At 41.0% G+C, this 17,770-nt stretch overlaps 4 protein-coding genes across 8 annotated transcripts; 2 read left to right on the plus strand and 2 right to left on the minus strand.

Moving 5' to 3' along the window:
- The first annotated feature begins 33 nt into the window (after positions 1-33).
- On the plus strand, positions 34-3,202 carry LOC108660129 (uncharacterized protein CG4951). Its single transcript, XM_018113418.3, has 7 exons — positions 34-227; positions 282-721; positions 785-985; positions 1,049-1,132; positions 1,196-1,429; positions 1,721-1,928; positions 1,993-3,202. Exons 1-7 carry the CDS (start codon positions 177-179, stop codon positions 2,167-2,169), a joined length of 1,395 nt encoding a protein of 464 aa, XP_017968907.1. The 5' UTR covers positions 34-176; the 3' UTR covers positions 2,170-3,202.
- Positions 2,331-5,970, minus strand: Gp93 (heat shock protein 90 Gp93). The gene is made up of 5 exons (XM_018113417.3): positions 5,732-5,970; positions 5,530-5,616; positions 5,280-5,362; positions 3,503-4,767; positions 2,331-3,440 (listed from the first exon to the last, which is right to left on the minus strand). The coding sequence occupies exons 1-5, from the start codon at positions 5,769-5,771 to the stop codon at positions 2,543-2,545; spliced, it is 2,373 nt and encodes a 790-aa protein (XP_017968906.1). The 5' UTR covers positions 5,772-5,970; the 3' UTR covers positions 2,331-2,542.
- A 263-nt stretch (positions 5,971-6,233) lies between these two features.
- On the plus strand, positions 6,234-13,300 carry mfrn (mitochondrial iron transporter mitoferrin). 3 transcript variants are annotated; one of them, XM_030385980.2, is made up of 7 exons: positions 6,234-6,383; positions 6,450-7,271; positions 11,269-11,357; positions 11,428-11,552; positions 11,625-11,860; positions 11,927-12,088; positions 12,156-13,300. In XM_030385980.2, the coding sequence occupies exons 2-7, from the start codon at positions 7,155-7,157 to the stop codon at positions 12,576-12,578; spliced, it is 1,152 nt and encodes a 383-aa protein (XP_030241840.1). In that variant the 5' UTR covers positions 6,234-6,383; positions 6,450-7,154; the 3' UTR covers positions 12,579-13,300. The 3 variants fall into 3 exon arrangements, with proteins under 3 accessions (XP_030241840.1, XP_089114010.1, XP_089114013.1); XM_089257884.1 differs by having other exon boundaries at positions 6,251-6,381; positions 6,438-7,271; XM_089257887.1 differs by having other exon boundaries at positions 6,252-6,387.
- Positions 13,301-13,878: 578 nt separating this feature from the next.
- On the minus strand, positions 13,879-17,679 carry BOD1 (Biorientation Defective 1). Of its 3 annotated transcripts, none has more exons than XM_089257847.1 (5): positions 17,349-17,679; positions 16,534-17,279; positions 14,458-16,473; positions 14,258-14,280; positions 13,879-14,146 (listed from the first exon to the last, which is right to left on the minus strand). In XM_089257847.1, the coding sequence occupies exons 1-4, from the start codon at positions 17,570-17,572 to the stop codon at positions 14,264-14,266; spliced, it is 3,003 nt and encodes a 1,000-aa protein (XP_089113973.1). In that variant the 5' UTR covers positions 17,573-17,679; the 3' UTR covers positions 13,879-14,146; positions 14,258-14,263. The 3 variants fall into 3 exon arrangements, with proteins under 3 accessions (XP_089113973.1, XP_089113969.1, XP_089113977.1); XM_089257851.1 differs by having other exon boundaries at positions 14,006-14,146; positions 14,258-14,271; XM_089257843.1 differs by lacking the exon at positions 14,258-14,280.
- Between the last annotated feature and the right edge of the window lie 91 nt (positions 17,680-17,770).

Raw genomic sequence — 17,770 nt, forward strand, 5'->3', positions numbered from 1 at the left:
TAATTAATTAATTCTTCTTGCAATATCGATTTCATGCAAATATATGGTAGCTCGATCAAATTTTGCTCAACTATTCTGCTTGAAAATTGCCGCCAATATCGATGTGGCAACCCTGTACACATCAAATAGTATTCCATTTTTTGTTGCAGTTTGAATTAATGCAGTCGTGAATAACTATGTCATTTTCAAGTGTTGGCGTATATCGCGTTGTTCTTCAACAATATATGGTAAGTTTTAAGCACTAAAACCTTCTGCATTAAATTGAATCTGTTATCATGCAGTATGCATCGCACCGAATATTGTGTATCATCAAAATACTACCGGATACTGTGAGTTTATTTGAAAAGGAACCGGAAAATGATTTCAACTGGATGACGGCTGCTCGTTGGAGTAAAATAGAAAGCGGGCTTTTTCGCCTGTTTGCCAGCATCGACAACTGGCAGGAAGATGCGCCCAAAGTAAACACCCAGATGCTCATAGACCACATCAAAGTAAATGTGAGCGCATCGAAGGAATCGCTGCTGGCGGCACAGCAACTACTGCAAGATAAGGTAAAGTGTGATTTAGGTGTGGAAATTGTATTGCACTATATGTCACACGAGGACCAAACAATCGTTAGTCCCAAGGCAACAAAACGCAAGCTAGTCCAGAAGCCGAAGGAAGCAGCAGTGGATGTAAACACGGTTGGCTCGAACAAACAGAATACAGCATCTAAGAGCAGGTGAAGATTACCATGTGAAGCTATAGCATTTTAACGCAATTTAACATATAACATTTTCTTCAGTAATTCCGAGCAGTCGCAGACGAGTAATGCAGAGCAAAAACCAAAACGTAGAGATTTGTCAAAGTCGGAGAAAAAACGTGGTCGTCGATCCATTTCACAGGGTAATCAGAGGCAGAACAAGTACGTGACGTCAACCACAAAAAGCCAACAGATTGCGTCTCAGAGTCGCGCAGTAAAGCGCAGCAAAACTCCACCTTCTCGGTATAATAGCAAATAACTTTTATATACATATATTCAATATAATATCTTTTGACCAATTGGCAGTTCAACCTCCGTGGAGCCGAAGACTGGACGTCGTTCTGCCCGCTCTCCTGTGATACCAAATCGTTATAATGAATTTGTTATGAGGTACGACACTTACAACGTTGATAGACTATTTTTGCATATATTTAATGATACTCTCTTTTATAGCGTTAAATCAACACGCAAACCAAAACAAAAACTAACTGATAAGTTCACCGACTCCGGCTCGGACAAGGGGTCAAGCAGTAAGCCAGTTGGCGACCAAAAGAAACAAACAGAGCAAGAAACTGACGCCCAAAAGTGGAGCCTTGATCAGCTCGGTGGATCTAAAATTAATAATGCTGCGCTGAAGGAACTTAATGACATGCTTAAAGTACCCAAACCGCGGGAAGTTAAAATTCTGTAAGACTTTTATATGTATGTAGAATACATAAGAAAGAAAGTTAATATTTGTCTGCATATTCTGTTTGTTTCTCTGTGAATTTGTATCTGTAGCCCAGCTATTTGGAGCATTAGTTCTAAAAACAGTCTCTTGTATAGATGTAGTATTGTGCAAAGCGAAGGCCGAATGATCGGTCTTAATAGATGGGTTAACTATAGTATTGCTTTAGTCCTAAATAGCTTCGGTTTCTTATAGATGCCGCTCATTTGTATGGGCATGCATTAAAACACATATTCGAAATTTGTTTGCAGTCTGCTGCAGGATATGGATGAGGCATCTGTGTTGAGCACATTCGAGACATATCGAACAGATTTCGATCGCCTGTTCAAGGAGCGACAGCATAAGTATCAAACAACTAACTACATGAGCATCGATCACTATCACATCATGGATATTTTAAATAAAACGATACGCGACAGCATGATGAAGAAACTGGCCGAAGTATATAACAAATCGGGCGTAAGTCGATATAATGCAGAATTACATAGGTATTTCCTGAAATTTCAATTTCCTCTCCATGCAGCCGCATGGTTCGCTGATTATAAATGGTTTACTGCCACTATGGATAGTTCGTCTTTTTATGGACAAGTTCAAGCTAACGCAGCAGGAGGCAGTGCATCAGATTGCAGATCAACTTAAGTACGACACCTATCTAAAAGCCGTAAACAATGAGCCGATTAAATCGTTTTTGGATGACTGATGGATCAGCCTACAAATAGTATTTATTATCTATTTATATATAAGTTATATCCATTGTATTTAGATTTGTTTTGGAATCTCTGTTACGCATTTCATTCATTTATATCTCTCGTTTGTTTGCACATAATAATAAATTTTCGCTTCTTTTGAGCAATACAACAATGAGAGAGCAAGATTTTTTATTCTTAAATCTAAAGAAGTATCTAAGTTGATGTACTGTTGATGCAACGGTAGTGTATCACCTGCGCACATGCGTAGGGTATGTACTCAGTCTGTCTTCCACAATCGCATATTTACACAATTCATATACATATATATATTTTGCATGTGGGATGTTATGGTATGGACTTATGGGATGATTGACCTCTGGTGTCTTACAGCTCATCATGCTGCTGCTCCTCGTCGTCCTCATCGACAGTGTTGCTGCTATCGTTGCTATCCGTCACCTCATCAGTATCATCAGTGTCATCCTCATCGATCTCAATTTGCTCGTCCAGGGGCACGCCCAGAGTTTGGCGCATCATACGCTCAATGCTGTCCGCAAAGTTCGACGTCTCCTGCAGCATGTAGCCTGAGCGCAGAGTGGCGGTGCGGAACATCATGACTGCCATATCCTTGGCCGTTTGATCAGCCTCATCGGCTTCGACGCGACGCAACAGTTCGCGCATCAGGGGATGTCTGGGATTAATTTCTAACGTTTTCTTCTGGTTGAGGTAGTAGCTACGCTGTGGATCATCGGCCTTCTGATGGGCGTTCGACATGGCCAGACGCTCCATGTTACCGGTCCAGCCGAACACGCTGGCCACCAAGGCGCAAGGCGAGTTGCTCAGACGCTCCGATACCTGAGCTTTGCTGATCTGGTCCTTGAGGGCCACCTCGCTCAACCATTTGATCAATGGCTCGAATGTGCTCTTCAGCAACTCAAACTTCTCCTTGCTCTTCTCAGACTCGTTTAGCTTGAAGCCCTCCTTGGCAACATTCTGGAATTTCTTGCCATCGAACTCGGGCAGTGCAGAGATGCAATATTCATCAACGGCCTCAACCAAAAACAGCACTTCGTAGCCCTTGCTCAACAGACGCTCAACGAAGGGCGACTTCTCGACCTCAGCACGGTTGGCACCGGCAATATAGTAGATATGCTCCTGCTTCGACTTCATGCGTTCCACGTACTCGGCCAGCGAGGTGACGCCCTTGCCATTGGAGCTCTGGAAGCGCAGCAGCTTAGCCAGGCGGGAACGATTGCTAGGATCCTCCATGACGCCCAATTTAATGCTAAACAATAGAATATCAATTAGTATATATTTGTATAAAAACTTTCCTCTAATTTTACTTACTTGGTGGAGAACTCCTTCCAGAACTTCTCGTATGTGGCCTTGTCGATCTTCTTAATCATGTCCAATACCTTGCGCACCAACTTCTTCTTGATGACCTTGATCAGCTTGTGCTGCTGCAGAGTTTCGCGAGAGACATTCAATGGCAGATCATCAGAGTCGACCACGCCGCGAATGAAGCTCAAGTAGTTGGGCATCATGTCGTTGAACTCATCGGTGATGAATACACGACGCACGTAGAGCTTAATGTTGTCAGACTTGGTGCCATAGCGATTGAAGGATTCCGATGGTTGAATCTTTGGAATGTACAGCAAACTCTTGAAGGTGACCTCACCCTCGGCCACGAAATGCGTTTGGGTTAGGGGTTCACTTGAGTCCTTTGTCAGACTCTTGTAGAATGCATTGTATTCCTCCTCGGTGACTTCTGAAGGCTTGCGCGTCCATATGGGTTTGCTATCATTGATCAGTAGCCAATCCCAGGTAGTCTTGGAGACCTTCTTCGTTTTGGGCTTATCCTGCTCAGTAGCCTCCTCGACCTTGGCATCTTCATCAGCATCCTCAACGTCATCCTCAGTCTTTGCGGTCTCAGGTGCTTCATCCTCGACGGGCACCTCCTCTTCGACAGTCTTGCTGGACCACATCATAATGGGGAAGTTGATGAACTGCGAGTATTTGCGAATCAAATCGCGCACGGTATCCTCCTCCAAAAAGTCCTGGGCCTCGTCCTTTAGGTACAATGAAATGATGGAGCCGCGCTTCAGGGTGTCGCCACGTGGATCTTCCGTAATGGAGAAGCTATTGGCATCCGACTCCCAGATATACTGCTTGTCGTCGTTGTGCTTAGTGGTAACCACAACACGATCAGCGACCAAAAAGGCCGAATAGAAGCCCACACCGAACTGTCCAATCATATCATTCAAGTCCTGACCTTCCGATTTGCTGGGATCCTGCATTTTAGCAAGGAAATCCGCTGTGCCAGACTTGGCAATTGTGCCCAAATTGTTAATGAGATCCTGATACGTCATACCGATTCCAGAATCCAAAATGTGCAACACTTTGTTCTCCTTGTCGGCCTTAATACGTATATATAATTCCGGATTCGATTCAAGTTCCTTACTATTGGTTAGCGCCAGCAAACGAATCTTGTCAATGGCATCGGAGGCGTTCGAAATTAACTCACGCAAGAAGATCTCCTTGTTGCGATACAGCGAATTAATAATCAGCTTCATCATGCGATTCACCTCTGTTTGGAATGTGAACTTTTCAGCCTATGCAAAAAGAAACATATAAATATTTGGAAATAAATATAGAACCTTACAAAAATATAGACATGTAAGTAAAAAAAAAAAAGCTATTTAATGCAGGCCAATATTAATATTATATATATTAAATAAATTAAATTTACACAAATGCAGTTAAACATAAATATCCATTTAATGCAAGCAAGAAGCTAAATAATTAAAGATTGAACGGTATTTGATAGTGGAGCACGCCTGATTAGATTTCACTAATTTATGAATGGGGGCGTAAGCATATGAATGTCTGCGTGTACATGTGTATACATATGTATATATACGTGTGCACATACATATGCATGTGTATGTTGGTACATATGTATACGTATGCGTGCAGAGCTAAATCCGTAATTAATCATAGTGTATTCGATAGTCGACCATTCAATAATTGTGTCGTCATTTATGAATGGATTATGTGTACTTAACACTATTTATTTACTTATGTGTATATATAAAGAACTATATATATGTATGCGTGTGCCTACCTTTTCGCGTATTTCTTTCAGCTGTGCAACATTAAGACCATCCAATTGAATAGCTTCTTCTTCCCGTTTTAACGTTTCGGCATCTATAGTCAATAAATTAATAAATATGTACAAGAGTACAATATGAGTAAGCATGTATTTGTATGGAGATAAGGGGTGTCAGCATGGACAACGGTAAAAACTTAACGCTGACGTGTACAAAAAGAAAAAGCTGCTGACCGGCAGGGGGCGTGAACGCTCTGACTCTTACCTGTTCTAGAGCCTTCCTTAAAGGCACCCATATCCACATCAACCGTCTCCACGTTGTCTGCTTCATCAGCGACTATCTGATTTATGCCTGATTCCGCAACAATTTCAATAATATAAATAAATTTGTTTAAATCAAAAATTAGGTTAAATTGCCGGCAAACAAATTTTTTTGTGCGTGGCAACGAAACAAAATAGGTATTCACCTGCTAAGAGCAAAAGGCCGAGCAGCAGAACCTGCTTCATCTTTATATTATTTACAACTTGACTGATAAATTTATTTTAATTGGCTTTTGGCCACGTCAGTTGAACGACTTCAGATCACCGACAGAATCCGTTGTAACTCCCCAAGTTGGAGGTTGACCGACCGAACGCTTTTCGCACACAAAAATGACGCCGTCGCGTCGCAGACAAAGCGTATAAATAGTTGCGAGAGTGTTGCCACCCTACGAAAAGTAATTGAAATGGTTATTTTAACGTTACAAGACTGGCGTTAATAATGTAGTTGTCTAAATTTGTATGTCACACGTTTTCTATTTATTTTTAAGACAAATAAAAAATAGTTGTGTTCTTTTATGCTGTCAGCGTCAAACCACAAACAAAATATTAGACTAAAATCGAAATGTCAATATCGATAAATTTACGCTGGGTTCGCAAAGTAGCCAGGGCAGAGTGACATTCGATAACTTTCAGTTCAAGCTGTTTTTGACATTACTTTTTGACCGCGTTCTTCTCCCATGCTCCCATGCTCACATACACACACACACACACACGTGCACTCAGCTCAACTTGCAGGCACGATTTGAGATTTGTAGTTGGCTAAAATACTAAATGATTTTACATAAATTCAACATTTGTGTGAGTTAGTTATCATACACCTAGCAGTTACAATATATCTATTTTATAATCTAGTTCATTTTTTAGAGCCCATTTTATAGAATGCGCCACGGCAGCAGCGCACAGTGACAGCAGCAGCAGCAGCGAGACGCTCGAGTGCGAGCGAGCAGCAACAAAATCGACAACGGATAGTAACATTTCATTGTTGTTCGTCGTGCGTGGAGGTGGTGCACCCGTCAATTATAGTTTCGCGTAGTCACATACATCCGCCGTCCTCTACTTATACACATACCTACATACATACATAAGACCGCTAACACGGAAAAGGTCCGCAACCGTGTTATACAACAAAATTAATAGTGTGCAAATTAAAGTACGCCGGCAATCGATGTGAATTTGTCCTTCAACTTCAACCCAGTTGCGTGCCCCCACATCTAAATTCACCGCAAATAATAATAGTAGTAGCAACGCCAACATTCAACGAACGTGTGTGTGTGTGTTTCTGTGCGTGTGTGAGTGCGCGCAACGTAAGGCAATATCATCCAAAGTGCGTGCTCGCGGTCGCTTATCAGCTGCTCGCTGGTGGCAGTGCCTGTAAACTCGCTGCGAAAGTTGTGGCGAAAGGCAGAAGCGAAGAGAAATCACACTGTCAAAGCAAAAGAAACGCCAATAACGCAAGCAACGCGGCTGCTCACTGAACTTTTTTTTTCGTAATTGTAAAAGAGATTCTAATAAGAAATTTATTTGGGATATCAAAGTCAATTCCAAATTCCAACAGAGGCCAACAACGCCATGAATATGGATGACTACGAATCGCTGCCGACGACCAGCGTCGGTATTAATATGACTGCTGGCGCGCTAGCGGGCGTATTGGAGCATGTTGTCATGTATCCGCTGGACTCGGTTAAGGTGAGTGTTAGTATGTATATGCAATGATGATGTTGTTTTTCATTTTTCCAATGAACGCAAAAGTTGTGTATGTAATCAAATAAGTGCATAAACATAACGTACCTAACCTCACAATCGCGCATATCTTCATACCCATTCGTGTGTACATATGTGCAAGTGCGTGTACCTGTGTTGGTGTGCTAGTGTTTTCGTCTTATGCCTCGGCATAATCGTGATGTAATTTCTTTGGCTTTTGCTGCTCAGCAATGCGCGCGTTGCTCGCCGCCCCACCACACCCCCAAAAATCCTATCTTATTGGGAAATCAGACTCCAATTCGCGCTGCTCAGCTTAGCTTAGAGGATTTATCTGTGTCACGCTGACCGTATGCTTAGCAATCTGTCTCTTATCAGTCACGTTCTTGACGGTGTTATAAAATATTTTCATTCTGACAGATAAGATTAGCTTTCATTTATTCGGCGGCGGTAGCTAAGTCACGCATTATGATATAATCTAATTGGACACATATACGATAAAAAATAATATATGAATAATAGAGTAATAAATACGTCAGAACCTTCCACTTGCCAAAGTCTATTCAATTTCACAATTTACAACTATCGAAACCACTTTGTATGTTTGTATGTAGGAATACTGTTAAACAAGTTCAATACGACAATGAGAACTGTTGGAAATGATATCAATGTTTACGTTTTACATGGACTTTTGATTAAATTTTCACCGAATCAGCAATGCACATGATGCAGGACTAAACAATACCCTTTAAAGATATCGACTATAAAAGATTATTGATTTTATACGTGATTTTTCAGAGAATGACATACATAGTGAGATTGAGAGAGTTTAACCTTTATTCTTTTAAAAAAAAGTCTTTTATTTTCATGTCTTATCAATATAAGGGCTGTCTTTAGTATAAATATAAAATACTATAAACTAAAATTTGGCTGTCTATATTGTAAAATCTTGTAGACACAAAAGGGTTATAAAATCTTTTATATAGTTTTATACAGCTCATATTTCAGTGAATTGAGAGCTACACAGACCCACACCCACACCACACATACATATACGTGCCTATTACATCCATCTATTTGCGCACTTAACCATGGAACGTCATTGCGGTTGTTCGCATTTGAGCACATGTATTATCTTATTAATATGTATATATGTAAAGTGTAAATATATACATATGAGTGTTGAGCATGCAGTCAGCATGGCTGATTCTTGGATTTAAGAAAAAATATTGACTCGTTTGCGAGTACGTACAACATTCACTTCGTTTGCCGAGCCGAACGCTTATTGATTTTCTCAACGAAAACCAGAATACATGTAAAAATAATATTGCCATTGGTCGCAACGATGTGCTCGAACAGCTCCAATTTATATAGATGACATGGTAATGTTTTCCGATTTGCAATATATAATTTATAGGTATAACTGTAGAGAACGTGAACACACTGATCTAACTGCTAGACCTAGACTCTGTGATCCTAAGCCTAACATGATGAACGATTAGGAATGGGGACGATGTACATAATATATGATATACATATATGTAATATTATTTATGTATATACATATATATAATAAGATTATATAATGTTAACATAACATATGTATATATCAACTCTTGACATTCCACTCCATATGAAACTCTAGCTGACAAACTGTAATGGATACTTTTATTTATGATCTGGAACAAACCTGAAAGGGTCTGTTCAAGTCCCTATGAAATTTGTATCGTTTGCTGCGAGAATATGTAAATCCCAAGTCCCCATGGAAGAGAGAAAGAAAAACAAGTCCTGGCTACATTCCCAGCGGGCGAATCCAAAAAAAAACTTAGCAGTGTTGGAAGAGATATTTCAATAGCTGCTAACTGATTTCCATTCATATAGACAAACAGACGTTCGCACGCACAGCCAATAAACTCTTTGTCATTGCCCGAACGAGTATGAAAAGTAAAAATAAAATGTTTCTTTTTGCCATAATTCCTCATATAAATATGAGCGATCCGTATTTGACGGGCGGTGGGCAATTAAATGCCAAACTAAAGCTGCCTAGGGATTCCCGGCGTCATCGACAGACGCCGAGTAGTCATACATATATATTTATATATACATACATATATATATTCATACATGTGCATATATTTGTAGGCATTTATTGTCACACTGTGACGAGCTTATTTCCAGGCGTTACGACACATTCCGAGTATAGTTCTCAATTGAGCGACAATTAAACAAACAAGTTTGTTGTTGCTGCTGCTGCTATTGCTTGTTTTAGTTTATAAATAATTGTATTTCATTTTGTTGTTGTTTTTCTTTTATGTGCTGATTTGCCATTTTGCTTATCAAAAAAGGCTTCATATGGGATCCCAGCAGGGGGTGAACTTTTTCGTTATCGAAGGTCATTGCAAAATGTATCGTCATAGAGTAGACGTTAGGCGGGATTTTTAGCTAAGAGATGTTTAATGTAATAATAGTTATGAATTAATATAAATAATAGAATAATCGATATATTTTGCATTTAAGGTATATTGTACGAAGATCTTTTCAATAGAATATATGTATTTATCTATAAGTATTCGTACAATCTATACGAATTGACTTTCCTTGAGCACAAACTATTTTATAGATTATTCGTGGAAACGTTCTTCGATTATGTGCGATAATTTGAGAATATTATCTATTCCTAAGCCCGTATGATATAGTATATATACTAGGCTCGAGAGAAGTGGAATTAGTCATTTAGTCTAGAACTGGAAGAGTATAGAAACTCACCAGACAACGCATTAATAAATGCATCTTGTGTAGTCATAGTCACATATAATATCCCCACATATTTATATACATATATATGTATACATTTATATATTGTCCAGACACTCCTTAAAGTACTTGTTTTTAATTAAAAACAGACTCGTTCGATCATCGTCGAGCCAACGAACGGACGGCTTTTGGTTTTTAAATTGCTGATTTTCATCACCTTGAATGGGCTTCTCGTTGACGCTGATATCGTTGTTGTCGGCGTTGATTTGATAGTGCGGGCGTTCACTTGTTATACATACATACACTTCAACTATACACATATATGTATATGTGTAATAATTATATACTATATAAATATGTGTATGTATGCTTTGTGCATAGATAAGTAGTTAGCCATTGTTGTAGCAATAGTTTTATCTAATCGTGTTCGTGCCGCATTCTCTGTAATTCATATGGCAAGGGATGCTGTCCAATCATAAATGGAAAATTACTAGAAACATTTGTAAAGCTTGATCTCCAAAGGTTTGTTTTTTTTTTTTTGTACTAGCGAAATTTTATTGGCATTTCGCCAACAATAGTATGCCTTTCCTAGAAATCTATTAGATAATTCCCTCAGCGTTCTATATTCAAATTGCAGTGCGCTTCAATTAGCCTAAAGAAAATGATTTATTCCATTGTATTGCTTTGAAATTCTAAGAAATAGGGCTTTATCTTATAATATTTTCTTGGAAATCTTTGACGTCTGTTTGCAACATTCACCCACTTGAAGGCACTGATACAATAAAAATGTGCAGTCGATTCGTAATACATACATACATATGTATTATTTATATATTTTTTTTTATTATAAACAAAAGGGAGAATATATTTTCAACGTTTGTAATAAATTTCTTGTGAAATCCAATTTATTTTGTAGCTGCATTCAATGAGTAACTCATGAATACTATAATTTTTGTTGATCTCATGACCGTCATGTTATTTACATGACCGGCTACTGCAGAGTTGCTGTTATTAACATTGAAGCAAATATCTGTTATGCTTATTCCAGCAAAACTGCTGTAATTTAGATTACCGTTTCAAATCGCATCTGTTATAAGCTGTTGCATTGCTGTAACATGTTTATTAACATTGCAAAGTTCATTATTTAACATAAATCATTAACTTATCAGAATTTGATTACATTATATATGTAATATATGTATATTAATATATTCAATTTGGATCTTTACAGACACGCATGCAGAGTCTTACATCGCCTACAGCTCATTTGAACATCATGGCTACGTTACGGAACATGATCTCGCGAGAGGGACTCATGAGGTATGCATTTAGTATGCACTTTAATATTGCAACTTCTCTTATTCATATTGATCTATGTTGTTCCATTTAGACCCGTGCGTGGAGCAAGCGCTGTGGTACTTGGCGCTGGACCCGCCCATTCATTATATTTTGCTGTCTATGAGATGACAAAGGAATCGCTGACGAAAGTCACATCACACAATCATCTAAACTATGGTGCGTTGCAGCTATAAACTAACCCATTTGATATATTGACCTCATTATCGTTGGGCTTGGCTGGGGTTTTAGTGGTGTCCGGCTCTGTGGCGACCCTCATACACGATGCCATTTCCAATCCCACGGACGTGATCAAGCAGCGCATGCAAATGTACAACTCGCCATATACCTCGGTAATACGATGCATGCGGGACGTTTACCTCAAGGAGGGAATCCGTGCCTTCTATCGCTCCTACTCAACGCAGCTGGTCATGAATATACCATATCAGACAATTCATTTTACAACATATGAATTTCTACAGAACATGGTAAGATAGTGCAGTAAAGAGTCAGAGAAAGGAACTTCTCTAATTTATTTTGTTTAATTCTTATAGTTAAATGTGGAGCGCAAGTATAATCCAGTGGTGCATATGGCAGCTGGAGGAGCGGCTGGTGCAGCTGCAGCGGCCATAACGACGCCAATGGACGTGATTAAGACTCTGCTTAACACGCAGGAAACAGGACTCACCAAGGGCATGCTGGAAGCCAGCCGAAAAGTAAATAATCAATGAGAATTGAATTTAATAATTGATTACAACTAATTTGTATTCCCATTGTTTACAGATTTATCGAATGGCCGGAGCCCGTGGATTCTTTAAGGGTATAACGGCACGTGTGCTGTACTCCATGCCCGCCACAGCAATCTGTTGGTCCACGTACGAGTTCTTCAAGTTCTATTTGTGCGGCTTGAAGCCGGAGGAGTATAAATCGTCAATTACGGGCCGCTCTGAGCTGGCGAAGCCCAAAGCTAATGTCGACTACGTGTTGCCCAAGAGTGAGGCCGATGAGCAAGGCGAAGACTTGGCAGACCTCACGGTCAAGGAGGTAACAACGATTCACCAGCCGGCACCGCCAAGTGTGAGTGCGTCCGGTGCCATTAAAACGGTCTGTGAGCTATCGACACGAACCGCGGCGCCCACTATCAACATGCATACGAGGCACACGGAAGTGAAGAGTCCGTATGAGCGGGGATTCTCCAGTACGTAAGCTGGGCACGTAAACAGCAGCGACTAAAAATAAGCGTAGCTTTTAGTTAAGAGAGCAGCCGGAGCGAAGCATAATATGTGTATGTAAATATTTGGTGAAGAATGAGGAGAAGACTGCGATGGTGTCGGACACAGCGTTTGAAACGCTTGGCGACTGCCATTGCCCGTTCTTTGCCCTTCCTTTTGGCTGCTTTTGTTTGAATAATCGGCGTGGAGTCGGTATGAGAGTTTTATCACTCCATAGTGGGAGGTTAAATTGTAGTTGTTGTTGTGCACAAAACTCTTACAAGCCCCTCCCTCCTCCCCCCCCCCCCTATACACAAACACACTCCTAGACACACACACACACACACACTCACACCCATACACAATCATACGATACAGTCATCTGCGAAATTCTTGTTAAAAATACTGATAATAATATTGTATCTATGTTACTTGAAAATGATGAGAGGAAACCTCCTTGTAAACCTAATAATATGTATTACTGCGATGATTTTTTTTTTAAACAAATTTAAAAGTATATATACATATATAAATATATTTATGTTTATGTTGTTAAAGTAAAAAGGAAATGCAAAAATGCAGGAAACATTAAGCGCAATGCTAAGAATACAAAAAAAAAAAAAGAACAAAAAATCGTCATTCGCGGGAAAATTAATTGATTTGTAATCAAATTACAATTAAAACAAATACACTTTATGCTGTTACAAAAACAACAAATTTTCAATTAGTTTCGATAAAAAAAACTGCTTAGTATACCATATATGTATGAATGATCCCAGATGTTGTCCCTGGCTAATCGATCCAGTGCTCGATTGTGATACCCCATTGTTAAAGTTGTATTATTATTAATATTTGTTTGTTTGTTTGATCCCTGTACCAGTTAATCGAGCTATTGATCAATACTTAAATGTACCAAAGTTTTTAGGCTAAAAAGAGACGAAGATGATGAAAAACGAGTTCAATTCTGTAGACGGCATCACGATCGAGCAGCAGATCGAATCTCCGGGACTAAATACTATATAAATATATTCCTCCACATGCAAATACATCATACTTATGTTTATTGTTTGTTAATTTTATTTACTACATTATATATATATATATGTGTATATGTATATATATCTATGTATATAAATGTGCACTTGATATTTGTCAATGTACTCGTAGCTCTTTAAATTAATACATTTTATTGTTAAATAATTGAAGAGACAAACACCAACAAAAAAAAGAGATAAACAATGGCGAAAGCAAAAAATTCCCAAAAATAATTAAATGGCTATCCAAAAAACAAACTGTTTTATGTCAAATGCAACAACAACAATTGCCTTTTTATTATCAATTCCATTATTATTATTTTTTACATATTTATATTTGATTCGATTCGCGTTTCTTTAGCGTGTGTGTGTGTGTATGTGTGCGTGTGAGGCACAAGCTAGAGGATTGAATCTAGGCCGCGACGCCGCGAACGTTGCGACAAAACTGGGCGGGGCTTGTAGAGATCATCGTTCGTGTAGCGCTGCTGTTGGCACAGCTTCTGGCTGAGACGTCTACCCGACAAATCACCTGTGAATTGAGATACATATATACATTAGATACTATATATGACTTGAGTCCTACTTGGGGTAAGGGCTTTAGGACTACAATAGAAATGTTTTGGATACGCTGGCGTCTTACCCAGTTTTAGAGCTCTAGAGAAACTACATAATGTGCGATTTATGGATTTAGGGTTTATATGCGTGTGGAAGGCATGTGAATAGAAAACAGAGGCAGATATGTACAGATATATGTATATGTATATAGCAATATTTAAATGTAAGTAGTTGAGGTGTGATGGATTAGTATCTTTCAAAAGTGTAGACTTTATCTCCAATTACCTTTTTCGTGCTCCTCGTTTTCCTTGGAATTGACGCTAATCTCAGATGGTGTGGGTGATGTCTTTGCCTCATCGCGACGCGTCCTCTTGGCTTTGGCATTGGGACTGCCTGCGGTGCTGCTGCTGCTGCTGCTGAAATTGCTCTGCTCTTTGGAAGACGATGCCTCGCTGCTGAGACGACGTTTGCTCACACTGCGACGCGGACAACCCGTGTCCCCAAGCTCACTCAAAACGTTGACAAGCTGCCGTCGATCCTTGATGTGTTGCTCAATCAGCTGCAGACGCACCTTAAACTCCTCAGCGTCCTGCTCGAAATGCGTAATACTATCGGCAGTTACTTTGACCTCAGTCTCGTCTTTTAGGCTTATGGCTTTCTTGATGGACTCTGCATTTTGTGGATCAGCAACAGCATCAACAACTGCCTCCGTTTCATCTTCAGGCTGTGGACTAACCTCTTCAGGTATTTCCTCAACGCTTTCGGTCTCAGTGGGTAGCATTTCAGCCTCAGCTGAAGCTTCAACAGGTTCTGTGGCTGGCTCAACAACTTGTTCCACAACTGGCTCCACGACGGGCTCCACAACGGCCTCTTCAACTGGTTCCACAGCTGGCTCTACAATTGGCTCTGGTGACTTGCTTGTAGGACCTATATTTTCTAATTCCATCGATTTCTCAGCCGCTTGCTTTGCCTCGTTTTCAGTTGCTTCAGTTTTATTGTCTTCCTCTGCTGGCTTCTGCGCTGCACCTCCGCCGCTCAGTTCAACGAAGCTGGCTGTCGATTGCTGCAGCATGTCACTTACGATGACTACATTGCTGGCCGCCACCAATTCAGCCGAATCATTGTTACTCGTCGTCCCATTGGTGCCATTTGTTCCGTTCGTTCCACTGCTCTCCGCTGGCTTGCTTTCATTTTGAACGGCTGCATCAGTGCTATTCTCCTTAGTTCGACTCACAGCACTGTCTGAATGGGATTTACTGGAACTGCCAGGTGGCTCATCATTTGAGTCATTGCTATGTCGCTTTAGCAGCTTTGCTTTGACTTCGTTGTGATCATCTTGGATCACTGCTGCTATGGAATTGGAGGCGGAATTGGAAGTTGAATTCGAGCTAGACTTGTTCCGATCCCGTTCACGATCTCGTTCACGTTCGCGCTTTGAGCTCGACGATGAGCTCCCACTGCCGTTGTGGCTACGACTATGATGACTATGGTTATGGGTTTCTCTGCTGTCCCGACTCTTGGCGCGATCGCGCTCCGAGCGTGACCCAGATGAGCTGGATTTGTGTTTCTTGTGCGCGGATGAAGAAGATTCGTGGCGCGACGAGGAACGCTTAGAGGAGGAGGTGGAGTCATGGTTGCTACGGCTGGATGTGCTTGTAGTGGAGCTCTTGTCATTTTTAGAACTGCTGCTCCGATGCTTAGAACTGGATGAATGTGTTGAATGGGACGAGGAGTGCTTCGAGCTCGAAGAAGTTTTGCTGCGCGACTTATCATGGTCACGTTCCCGTTCCCGACTCTTTCGACGCTGTTTGTCATCAGAGCGAGAGTGCGAATGCTGACGTTTGTCCTTGTCCCTGGACTGTGACGGCTTCTTCGTCTGCGAAGACGACGAAGCGGAGGCAGGCGAAGCAGTCAATTCGACAGATTTGTTTATCTCATCTGATAAAGTTGGTAACGTTGTGGCCACTGGTTCAGCCTCTTCTGCCTTTGCATCTTCGGTTGGCGGCAATTCTGGTTTTATTTCTGGTAATGGCGGCTCTTCCGGTAATGGAGGGAACTGAGGTATTGGCGTTGTACTTTCTTTGGGTATCATTGGCTGCGAATTGTGTTTTGATTCCGTAAACAGACCAAAATTACTCTCAGTTTTAATGGGCTCTGGCGACGGCTTTGGTATTGTCTCTAGGGGATTATCGCAGGCATCATTTATATTGGCTTTCACCTCACTCATAATGGCATCCTCAATGGAAAGAGCAGCCGCTCCACCATTCGAGCATTGCGACAAGGAATTTCTGCGCTCAGTGCCTGGAAGTAGAATACTTTTAGAGTAAATAAACAAAAGTTGTTTTGCGGTTAGCAACAAACCCTCGAATGTGATCGCATCCTGCTTGATATCAAAATGCAACTGTCGCCCGCTGTTGTCGCTTGCATCATTGGAGTTTTCATTGAACTTGGGCATTTGCGCCTCCTCGGACATACTAGCGGCAATGTTCGTCGTCAGCTCAACGCTGTTGTTGGTGGACGACTGCTGTGGTGCGTCGGTCGAAGCAATGGTGAGGCGACTGTCGCTAGAAACCTGGGATAGCTGTGAGGCTTGCGAGGCGCCAGCGTCTCGCGAGTCATTCGCCAGCTCCTTGACATCCCTAACCGAATCGGATGTGTTTAACGATGCATTGTTTGTGTCTTCCTTAATGCTGCTGGCCGGCTCGAATGCAGGCGATGTGGCATCATCCTCATCGAGAATATCATCCATATCTACACCTGGAGGCAAATCATCGTCCTTGCTGTCATCCCTCGCATCCGACTTAACTGTTGCGCGATCAGAATCTGGACTAATTTGCTCTAAATCGGTTGGTAGCAGGCTAGCGGTTGTCTCCACCTTAAGTAGACTGCCACCATTCATATGGCCAAGACCATGGCCAGTGTAGGGTGGCAAGGGCGGCGCTGGCAGCAGCGGCGGGCGCGGCGGTGGGTTTGTGGGTGGCGGTGGTGGGGTAATGCCCAAATACTTGTAAGCAATGCTTTCAATTTTGGGCTCAAATATTGTGGCCACCTTTGGGTTGACCACCTGATCCACTATATGATCGACGCCCTTATCCAGTACATCAGAGCTGCAAGGTTACGAGTTATATATATATTATATATAGTGGGGAAACTAATAAAAATGGGTTTAGACTTACTCGAGCAAATGCTTACGCAGCCTTTCCCTCAGCTGCACTTTGTTTGTGTCGGGGGTCCAATGTTGTTTGCTCAGAAACTCTTTTACTGCGGTCTCCACACGATTCCGTACATTCTGGTATGCGGGCTTTGTGTCCACATCGGCCAGGCAGCAATTAAAGCGAAACTCGTCAAACACTCCCTGAGACTTGACTTCTTCAATGAGTGTCTTTACAAAATTGTCCATTTTGTATGGACACAACGAAATTAATTACAATTTATGTTTTGGATTAAATGTTTTTCTCAGGCGTTGTGGTGTGACCATAGACAATTTATAAAATACTCATTTTTGCTTACCACTTACTTTGACTTTTCAGTATTTGTTTAGCAGTTCTGAAATACTGCTGAGCAACAGCTGCGCTGTTATGGGTATGTTTTTGTTCTC

The sequence above is a fragment of the Drosophila navojoa genome, chromosome 2, assembly GCF_054131105.1.
Source record: "Drosophila navojoa isolate 15081-1374.11 chromosome 2, UAZ_NAV_1.0, whole genome shotgun sequence".
In the NCBI taxonomy this organism is placed as follows: domain Eukaryota; kingdom Metazoa; phylum Arthropoda; class Insecta; order Diptera; family Drosophilidae; genus Drosophila; species Drosophila navojoa.